The following is an 11,259-nucleotide window of genomic DNA, read 5'->3' as shown; positions in this document are numbered from 1 at the left end:
ACAATGTCATTCTTCTAGATACGAATTCATTCTGAAAAAATATCATTGCTAACATTAATAATTAATTTAATTAGTTTCCATAAAAAAAAATTATAATTATGAAAATCATTTAATATCAATCTTTATTTGATTAAATAATAATTTAATTTTTTACTAAATTATTATTAGTGCATTTTAACACACAATAGACGTGAGAAATATTTAAACATACTTCTCTCTCTCTCTCTCTATATCTATATCTATATCTATATATATATATATATATATATATATATATATATATATATATATATATATATATATATATATATATATATAGAGAGAGAGAGAGAGAGAGAGAGTTAGGTTCAAATGTTTTCACTATCTATTGTGTGCATGTATGATTGATTCTGGACCAATCATTTTAATTATTTTAAGAAAACTAATTAATACATATTAAATGCTGAAGATGTAATTAATACTCATTATATCTTCAACATGTAATATCTATTAATTACTTTCTTAAAATAACTAAAATGATTGGTCCAGAATCAATCATACATGCACACAATAGATAATCAAAACAAAAAATACGAACCCTATATATATATATATATATATATATATATATATATATATATATATATATATATATATAACCTGGTAACGACCTATTATCCGACCCAAAATGTTCGGTTTCCCATTTATTTATTTATTTATTTATTTTTTTTTTTTGCCATCCTAGGACCATAGTAGGATTTTAATGAATATTATTATATTATTAAATTGTTAAAATAATCTCCCGGTTGGTGTGAAGTTATACATAACAAAAACACAATGGGTCAGAATGTAAATAAACTAAACTGATTCGTTCCCTTATAAAATCAAAATGAACTTCTTCGATATTTTATGTTTCCGGTGATCGATCCAGGAGGGTTTTGCTCTAAATTTTCCGACAACGTGCTCGTCTGTACACACACAAACAAGTTTTGGTCTTCTCCCTTCGAAATTTAACTAAAGTATTCTCGATTTTGTATAGAAAATTAGTGTCACTTTATTTGGAAATTCTAGGGTTTCGTCACCGAAGTTATTCAATAGAATTGTAGAAGAATGGGTCGTTCACGCGCAGTCAATCACTCTGCAGAGGAGGATTCTAGCCAGAGGTATGCATTATATTTTAATTTAAATATGTGTAACTCGGTAATTTTGTTCGGACTCACTTTTTCTCTAATTTAAGTGGCTTAGATTAGCTACATTCATGTAATCTGAAGTATCTGATTGGTAATTCGCTACGATTATGAATCGAAGACAAACCATGTGCAGTAATACAACTTCAAAATCTTTTAAGCTCGCCTGCTTCACCATTTGGACTCCGTGGTTATGCCCCCGTTTTAAGTTTTTGGATAATCTTCCATCATTCTGGAAAGGAATACAGCTTTAAATTGATATCAAGTTCCATACTTTATCAAATTTATTACAAACCAATTATCACTTATGGTACATTTTGATAAATATCAATGTGGTCAGCACAATTTCTAAACCCTTATCATCTGAAGTCAAAATCTAGCTCTTTCTCATCAGCTGATAAAGTGAACATTATCCATTGTATGTATTGTTGTATGAGGGTCTTTCTATAATGCCTGCCATAATTTAAATGAACACATCTTATTACTTGTATTTTAGTTATATCCATCTGTTGTCCCTTACATGGTATGAGTTGAGTTAAGTTGTAGTTTGAATGAATGGTTTTATAGAATTAAATGCCTTTAGAATAACCAGTCTTTAAGTAAGCAAAATGTTGTAATATAGTGTTATATGCTGACAATTTCATTCAATGAAATGATGTCATATACAAATCAATAGAATCCAAATTCAACATCTTTCTGTAAGTGGAAAATTCATAAAGGCAGCCTAGAATGAGATAGCATAAATGCATGTTAGAGTAGAAAAAATGTGAAAAGCATCATCATATTTGTATTTTCTTTTCATTTTTTCAGTGCATACTCTTATGGTAATTTCTCATCTCCACATTATATATACTAATGAAGTAGGGTTTTTTTGGGCTTAAGGAGTGAAGGTTAGAGCGGCTGTTACACGTTATATTTCGCCTCCATAGTCTTGGTTGATATGAACATAAGTTCATTTTATTGGTTAATCTGTATTGCTACTTTTATTTTTGGCATTGTATTCTGATTTGAATCCTTTTGTAACTGTCATTCATTTTTATTTAGTCGATCAAAGAGAAAGAGAACCACCTCAAATCTAGAGAATCTAGAGGCTGCAACTTCAGGTATCTATTTGATTACAAGAATGAAGAATGATGTGATAGTTTTGTATATATATATATGATGTTTTTGCAGTTTTAAAAACTCAATTTGTTTTATTGTATGATAATAGGCCAAGGGATGAGTGAAGGGAAAAAGGCTTTGTACCATTGTAACTACTGCAACAAGGACATTTCAGGAAAGATTCGTATCAAATGTGCTTGTTGCTCTGATTTTGATCTATGTGTTGAGTGCTTTTCTGTTGGTGCTGAGGTTCATCCTCATAAAAGCAATCATTCATATAGAGTTATGGTTAGTAATTTCTTGTTACTACTTTTTTTTGTGATTTGGTTCACAACCTTTTCTATTTGTAGTAATTTCACATCTGAATTTATCCAAGCCTTAAAGATTTTCTTTTCTACAGGATAATCTGTCATTTCCTCTCTTCTGTTCTGATTGGAATGCAGATGAAGAGATCTTGCTACTTGAGGTATTTTCTCCTATACCCACCTTCAACTTTTTTGTTATTAAAGTTTTCAGATTTTCTAATGATTTTTTTTTGTGAAACAGGGGATAGAAATGTATGGGCTAGCAAACTGGAATGAAGTTGCTGAACATGTTGGAACCAAAAGCAAATCACATTGTATTGAACATTATAATACCATATACATGAATTCACCTTGCTTCCCACTTCCGGTATAAAAAATAGTTTCATTTTTATATTATTATTATTTTTATAGTACATTAGCAGAATCTTATGTTTTTTTTTTGCCTTTTTTAGGACATGTCTCATGTTATGGGAAAGAATAGAGAAGAACTTCTTGCAATGGCCAGAGGGCATGGTGAAGCCATAAAAGGTTATTATTATCATTATTTCCTAGTATATAATTGCATTATGATTTTTTTTTTCTGTTTCTTGGGATTTTAACTCTTTTTGGAGATATGTTCACATTGATTGATTTTTTTAAAACTTGCATCAGGACTCCCAACTGGAGGGGAACTTTTGGTGAAAGAAGAATCTCCATTTTCTGCAAGAATCAAGTAAAGATAAACTTTTTTAACCTCTATATCTCTCATAAATCCTTCTTGATAGCTTTATTTACTTTTTTTTGGTAATATTTGTCAGGGTTGAAGGTTCTAGCACTGTTAATCCATCAACAGGGGCAGGTAAGAGAACATCAAGCATTGTCCAAAGTGACAAAGGTGGTGATGGAATCAAAATAGAAGGTGAATTTTGAATAAGAAAACTAGCAACAGTTATATAAGTAGTTGAAGAATAAAAAGACATTACTTATTCTATAATAATTTATTTTATTCCCAGATTCTCATGCAGACAGAAGCTTTGGAGAGAAAAAGCTAAGAACATCAGTAGAAGAAGTCCCTTCTATTACTGAATTAACTGGCTATAATTTTAAGAGACAAGAATTTGAAGTTGAGTATGATAATGATGCTGAACAATTACTTGCTGACATGGAATTTAAGGAAACAGATACTGAGGCTGAACGTGAACTTAAACTTCGTGTCTTGCGTATATACTCAAAAAGGTCAACCATCACTTGTTCTATTTGCATTTATGTAGTTAAGGAAATGACATTAAAGCCCTTAAGTTTGGTAGAAATGTGTGGATTTACCCTTTTTCGTATTTTAGGTTCATTAAAGTCCGAGGTTTGCAATTTTTTTTTTCTTCAGTTTTACCATTTTTGCAGGCTTACCTGGTAAAACCGAACATTTCTGCCAAACTTAAGGGCTTTTATGTCATTTGCCCTTTATTTTTTCATTTCAAATTAGAATGGAATGAAAAATTGTAAAATAACCCGTTTTTATTGACAAATCTTTTGTAAGAATTGCATCACTTTAGTTGAACTATATATATATATATATATTTTTCTAAAAATAACTTTTTTAGAGTAAATTACATTGTTGGTCCACGAGTACAACATTTTTTGCAATTTTGGTCCCTGAATGGATACATTCATTTTACTCAGAAGAGGATTAAAAACCTCAATTAAGGACAAAAAACTCTTTTGAACCAAACTTGCAAAAACTCCACTTTACTCAGGGACCAAAAACGTAATTTACACATGTCTTAATTTTAATATGGTTTTACTGAGCTTTTTTTTTTAATGTTTTACTTTCATTCTTTTAGACCAATTAAACATGATGATGAAACATGATGACTCATTCTATTCCATCCAAATCCAATTTGAATGTCTTCATTTCTCTTATTATTATTAATATTATTTATTTTTATAATATTTTTCAGGCTAGATGAGAGGAAACGCAGGAAAGACTTCATTCTTGAAAGAAATTTACTTTATGCTGACCCTTTTGAACAGGGTCTTTCCCCTGAAGAAAAAGAAATATGTCGTCGATACAGAGTCTTCATGCGTTTTCATACAAAAGAAGAACACCAAGAACTGCTTAAAACTGTTATTGAAGAACACCGCATTCGAAGACGAATTGAGGATCTACAGGTTGCTTATTTTTTTTCTTTTCTAAACTTAATCCTTATTATTATTTTTTAATATTAATTTTGTAATACGTGTTTAGGAGGCACGAGCTGCTGGTTGTCGCACATCTGCAGATGCCGAAAGATACATCGAACAAAAGAGAAAAAGAGAATCTGAAGAAAACGCCCGTAGAATCAATAATAATAGTAATAACAATAATATCAACAATATTAATAATATCAATAATAATAATAGTAATAGTAATATACAGCCTGGCCCTAGTGGCAAATTCTTGCAAAGAGCAAATCATTTGAAAAGTGATCTTGATGGCAGTCCGCATGGCGGAAAAGATTCTTCTTCGACAGGTGGAGGGTTGGCCATCGCCAGCCTGGACGATTGGGATGTTACCGGTCATTTGGGCGCTGATTTACTCAACGAAGCTGTAAGAACTTCTATCTTTTCAACTTAATCTAGACAAAACGACACTAGTATTTTACTTATTTGCCCTTCATTTTTCCTCCCAACTACTATAACTTAAAAAATGACATTTTTTTTTGGGTGTAGGAAAAGCGGTTGTGCACGGAGATCAGGGTGCTTCCAGTACATTATTTGAGTATGTTGGAGAAGCTTTCTATAGAGATTTTGAATGGTCATATATCTCAAAAGTCGGATGCGCATCGCTTGTTTAATGTGGACCCCACTAAGGTTGATAGAGTGTATGACATGCTTTTAAAGAAGGGAATTGGTCAACCATGAGACCCATATTGGGTCGACCCACGGGCTGTTATTTATGGGTGTGGACTACAACCTTTGTGTGGTTTTTGTAAGTTAATTCTTTTTGAAGGTTATTGATTGTGATATATGAATTATATGTATTTAACGAGTCAATGGCTTAGAATCATATACTACAATTTCAATACAGGATGTTAGTAAAAAGTTGCTTTTTTTTTTTGATCATTTGGCGATTTGGTTTAAACCGGTTTGGTATTGCTTCGGTTTGTGGAAAAGAACCGGTTCAGTCCCAAATTGGACTATGAAGTGAATACAAACTTGAGGTATATAATTTGAAAATAATGTGTGTTTAAATTTGAAATTTGTTATATTTAAATGATAACAAATATGATTTTATTTCGAGTTATTCACAAAAATAGATACAAATATCGTGAACTCGGGAATGCTTTTTTCGAGATAAATCACCATTGCACTGTTCGACCATATGCTAAGAATTTATTATTGTTAAATAGTTGTGAGGCAATGTATTTGGGTCTATTTAAGGGTTTGAAGTTTCTATATATTATATTATGTACTTGTATGATATTTGCAGTGTGATTCTTGGTTATTCATTGTGATTTTGATTCGACTGTGTTTTGTATGTAAAGATCCAACGATTTTACTTTATATTTATTAGCCTTTAATTCTTTAGAAAACAACCAACTTTAGTTAAGGATTGCCCAATTTTGATATTATTTTGAATTAAGTGTGCATGTGCTAAAAGTGATAAAATTCAACAAGAAATGTGCACGAAGAAGTTCAAGGATCAAACGAAGATAGATGGTAAAGACTAATAAGAAACAACACAAAAAATGAATACAAGCACATTGAAAGATATATTATATATATGTTTATCTGGACAAAATAAAATGATATAAGAATGAAACTGACAATTCAAATTTATTATTATGTTTATACTGGAATCAAATAATTAATTCAGGTGTAGGTTGGTAACAGTAGGAAGTTGGTTGAACGAATATCAATAGTTAATACAATTTTAAAACATATCAGTCTGGGTGGTGTAGTCGGTTATCACGCTAGTCTCACACACTAGAGGTCCCCGGTTCGAACCCGGGCTCAGACATTTTTTGTTTAATGGTTTTTCTCTCTTTTTTTACCCAAAAAAATCATATCTATTTTGTGATATCTAGCTATTGATTTGACAAAGATTCTTTCTTTCGAATCAAACAACAAGACTGAATTTGGTGCATACATTTTGTTTGACTATGTTCTTCCTGTTTCTCATTTGACTCGAGAGAAATTTAAAAAGACATTAAAGTATGAAAAGTCAGACATGCTTTTCATGAGATTCCTATTTAGGTTCTTCATGCTCATTATCTACCATTAGATAGATAGAAAGCTACTAAGATTGGGAAAGTAATTCTAGAAAAGCAATTGCATTAAGTTACAGAATATGTAGAGTCTGAAGCACAGAATGTTAGATTTCACAACTAAAGAAAATAAACAAGTTTATAATATCCACAAATAAAATCAACAAGCTAAAACCAAAAATCCAACTTGATGAAAGTCTTGGAAATGGTTATCCTTGGGTTATTTGTGGTGTGTTTTGCTCTGTTGAAGATACTAAGCTGTATGGGGTAATAGGGGAGTCTTCCGGTGGTAAGTGATTTATCAATATGCATTTCTACAAAACCAGAAGATTACTTACTCATGTATGATTTAACAAGGGTTCATAGAATTTAAATCGAATAAGTGGACATTGTAATTTGTCTTCGAATAATCGGCATATATTCATACGAAGCATGCTTCATATGATAAAGTGATCAACCATGTAACAGTTGAACATTGTCATTTGTCTTCATTTGAATCATGTAATTTAATCTAATGATGTCATTTTAAACTAGAAAATGAGCAAAACTCCTATAAGGATAGGTGAGTCCTCAACCTTCCCCAATAAAATATTCATTCCCTCTAGCTTTAAATTAATTTCTTTTTTGTTTTTACCCCAAAACAAGTCTACTTTATTTGGTTCGAGTTATGTATTTTGTGGGTTATTGGATTTGGTTAACCGGATAAAGATAACCTTATTGGGTTTAGATTCGGTTGATTTTCTGAAAATTCGGGTTAACTAATAACCCGAATAAGACCATTAGATTAATATTTTTAAATTTTGATTTTATAGATTTATTATTTTGAAACTCAAAACTTGTTTTTTATTTTGGTTTGACTTATTGGCGATGTCAATTCATCATTCTAGTGTAATTGAATTCTATCTTAGCTTCTCATCATATAAAAAGTAGAGTGAAATAGTTTTTATATATATATATATATATATATATATATATATATATATATATATATATATATATATATATATATATATATATATATATATATATTTGTTTGTTTTTATTCAATCATCACTTGGATGATATATAATAAATGTTGGTTTGTAACTTAATCAAGTCTGATCTCGGTTCGACAAAATGGTGGGGGCCAAAGGGCTGCGCCCCCATGCGGGGTCCGAGAGGTAGCACCCCGTTCCAAAAAATAAGAAAATTTTACAGAAAATATTATCTTCATAATATATTTTTTATGATTATCTTTGAATCTGTCATTCATTATTTATGTGATAAAATCAAAATTTAATGCTAATTTGCTCTTTTATCTTTGATAATTAGAAGAATTCAAATTCTATAATCTCTAGTTTGTAGTTTCTCATTAGTGTTTTGATTTGAAACCATTCCTTGAAAAATTACCCCCAAAATATGGATTTCTAGATACCCAAACATAAAGTCTAATTATTATATTTGGAAAGTGATCAAACAATCCTTCAAGCAGATCAATGAAAACTTTCGATTTAAAAAACGACCCTTCCTCCCAAACCATAACATGATTGATCTGTTTTTGGTTTATATAACAAGTCCACCATAATGTGTCTGGGTTTTAAATAACGAGTCTAACATTACATTTCGGTTTGATTTTATCTTTTTTGTATATAGATGCAGATATCAAAATTGGATATACACATTGAATAAAACTTTTATCTGTATAGCTTCCCTCAACACCTATCTTCACTTTAGGTCCATGACTATCGTCAATTGGCCCATCTAGAGAGCCCAAAATGCTTCCTTAGCCGACAATCATATTATCACAAACCATTATTCTCATATCACTTCTAGCTCAAAGCCTACTTTAGTTAGCCCATCTCCAGCGCCCAAAATGTATCCTTAGGCTAGCCACAGTCATTATATCACGCACTCAGTCTCATGTTTCATATGTTACTGCAACAAACAAAAAAAATTAACATCTTTGATAGATATTTTTTTAGGTATAAACAGATCTTTTTGACCGAATGAACTAGAAAAACCATTTGATTTGCAGAAAAAAATGGTTTTTCCAGTAAGCTATGCTTTTCCAGAAAGTTCCAAAACCATATTTTTTTAGTTGAATGATAATTTTTCATCATTCAGCACAGTCAGTCAAATGTACAATCAAACAAATAACAATATGATTTCTTTCCCAGTCATACAATTTTCCCAAACAACAACTATCAAACGGACCCTAAGTTTTAAACCAATATTTATTAAATATAATTCCAGTAAAGATTAAATAAAGACAAGATATATCTGTTGGATGCAAAGTTATTTAAGGATGATGACAAAGGCCTCCTTTTATGACATGTTAGTTAATTACCTTGGTTTGTGTATTTATCTATAAATAGACATATTGTATTCATTTAGTGTGTTTGACAAGATTTGGTCCTTGAATGAGTTGAGACTCTTTAACATAGATAAGATAGATTACAATCTTCTCTTTTTGTAATTTCCTGATAGTTGAATATAATATCTTGTTCACCAAATACATCTTCATGATTGTGCTCGTTCTTATATTCCACATCATCAAATCATTATATTTTATGCAACAGTATTTTCAATAAGCTATTTCACTTTACTTTTTATATGATCAAAACAAGCTTTAGGACTTTTAACGAAAAATGTTGTCATCTACTTGAAACAATTTACCGGTACATTGAATAAAACTAGCTTTAGGACTTTTAATAGAAAATGTTGCTAGCTTTAGAAATTTTATTAAATAGTCCGGTAAGTTTAATTATTATGATGTAAGCCCCGTTATTCCAAAATCATGTGTTGAAATATCAACTCAAAAGTCTAAACAAAACTAGAAAAAATATAAATCGTGAATAGAGCAACTGTTTGTTATTTTGTAAGGTACCAGTTGTAAATCCAAAAGTGTAGGTATATCACCTGTTATTACCTTGGTGCCCAAGGTATGAACTGAACAAAGAAGAAGAAAAGAACAAGAATAGGGAATTACTTGGTGAACTTTATTGCTGGAAAAGGTTAACTTAAACATCATAAATATTAACCATATTTATACTAATAAAACTATACTCCTACTCTAACAAAAAAACTACATAAAATTAATGTTTCCTAAAATACCCCTAGAATTAAATTGTCCCAAATTTCCACTTATGATAAACCGATTAATCTAATAATCACCCCCATAATCGGTTTAGCCATACAGGCCACTTGTTCAAAACAATGTTTAATCACCTTCTTTTCGTACCATCTCGATTCTCGACTTTTCCGGACACCCGACCTCCATCTCGCTCAAATCCAAAGTCTTCTAACAATCCATGTTAATTGGTGACAACACATGTGACATATACCATGATATCCCGTTGGACATGTTCATTACCATCTCGACTTTTCCCGAATCAACGACCTCTACCCGACCACATCCAAAGCCACCCAATTTGAATTTCCACCGCCATAATGTTCACACAGTGTAGTTTGTCCATTCCTTTCTTGTCTTGACAGCCATACCTTTGTTGATCCATCATATTCCGAGAGATTCTTCCACCGAACGCCCTGGTTCATCCTTCTCACATATGTCGTGTGCATCCATAATCAACTTGACGTTGATTCCCCACACCGAATAATTTGTTGGAGTCAAAACCGAAACTTGAAACGTCATTGAACCTCCTTCTTTAACCAACGTCATCTTATTCTCCTTTTGACAACCCCGACCTAATTAAACTTGTTTCGAGAGCACTTTTCCACCGAACAACAAGACAAGGTCACGACCACCTTTACCGACTTCCGTCATCTGCAAAACGAACCAAATCAAAGCCACCTGCTTTGACGTCTTCCCATCCGTTTATTCTGTGCCTCCGGTTGGTCTCTCTCTACCTTAGAACAAGCCCGATCAAGAAAATTTGGGGCTGCTGTTGAGATGCTTCAACTCGCGGTCAAAAACAATCCACACCCCTTTAAACCGAACCTGGTTCCCGTTGCGTCTGCCTCGCAACGAAAGACTACAATTTATTGAAAATGACTCTCAAACCGGCCGCCCTATGTCTTCACGAGCCCTAGGATCTGATACCAAGTGTAGGTATATCACCTGATATTACCTTGGTATCCAAGGTATGAACTGAACAAAGAAGAAAAGAACAAGAACGATGAATTACTTGATGAACTTTATTGTTGGAAAAAGTTAACTTAAACATCCTAAGCATTAATCATATTTATACTAATAAAACTAGACTCATACTCTAACACAAAAACTGCATAAAATGAATGTTTTCTAAAATACCCTTAAAACTAAATTATCCCAGATTTCCTCTTATGATAAACCGATTAATCCAACACAAAACACTATTAAAAAAACTGGTTAAAAACTACAACTCATAATAATATAACTCTTAATAAAATATGTAATAAATTGCAAAAGAAGAAATATGAAAGTAGAATATTATGTAATGCAACCTTGAATTGTAAAGAACCTACGATGAACAAATTTTTATCTTA

General features: G+C 31.4%; 1 protein-coding gene and 1 non-coding gene across 2 annotated transcripts; both read left to right on the top strand.

Moving 5' to 3' along the window:
• The first annotated feature begins 843 nt into the window (after positions 1–843).
• Positions 844–5,629, top strand: LOC145054217 (transcriptional adapter ADA2-like). The gene is made up of 13 exons (XM_079002358.1): positions 844–965; positions 1,051–1,142; positions 2,211–2,269; positions 2,377–2,555; positions 2,668–2,733; positions 2,814–2,939; positions 3,025–3,100; positions 3,224–3,284; positions 3,370–3,470; positions 3,565–3,787; positions 4,507–4,717; positions 4,794–5,135; positions 5,258–5,629. Exons 2-13 carry the CDS (start codon positions 1,090–1,092, stop codon positions 5,447–5,449), a joined length of 1,689 nt encoding a protein of 562 aa, XP_078858484.1. The 5' UTR covers positions 844–965; positions 1,051–1,089; the 3' UTR covers positions 5,450–5,629.
• An 845-nt stretch (positions 5,630–6,474) lies between these two features.
• Positions 6,475–6,548, top strand: TRNAV-CAC (transfer RNA valine (anticodon CAC)). The gene has a single exon. It is a non-coding gene; the product is annotated as a tRNA-Val (tRNA).
• The last annotated feature ends 4,711 nt before the right edge of the window (positions 6,549–11,259 follow it).

The sequence above is a fragment of the Lactuca serriola genome, chromosome 5 (genome assembly GCF_051521515.1).
Source record: "Lactuca serriola cultivar US96UC23 chromosome 5, Lser_US96UC23_V15, whole genome shotgun sequence".
In the NCBI taxonomy this organism is placed as follows: Eukaryota; Viridiplantae; Streptophyta; class Magnoliopsida; order Asterales; family Asteraceae; genus Lactuca; species Lactuca serriola.
Note: the sequence above shows the minus strand (reverse complement) of the source record. Positions and strands in the feature narration are given on the sequence as shown.

Excerpts from the sequence above, each read along its gene's own strand:
- LOC145054217 (XM_079002358.1), top strand. The coding sequence starts at position 1,090 with ATGGGTCGTTCACGCGCAGTCAATCACTCTGCAGAGGAGGATTCTAGC. Across the intron at positions 2,940-3,024 it reads CACCTTGCTTCCCACTTCCG|GACATGTCTCATGTTATGGG; the intron begins GTATAAAAAATA and ends TGCCTTTTTTAG. Across the intron at positions 3,101-3,223 it reads GCATGGTGAAGCCATAAAAG|GACTCCCAACTGGAGGGGAA; the intron begins GTTATTATTATC and ends AACTTGCATCAG.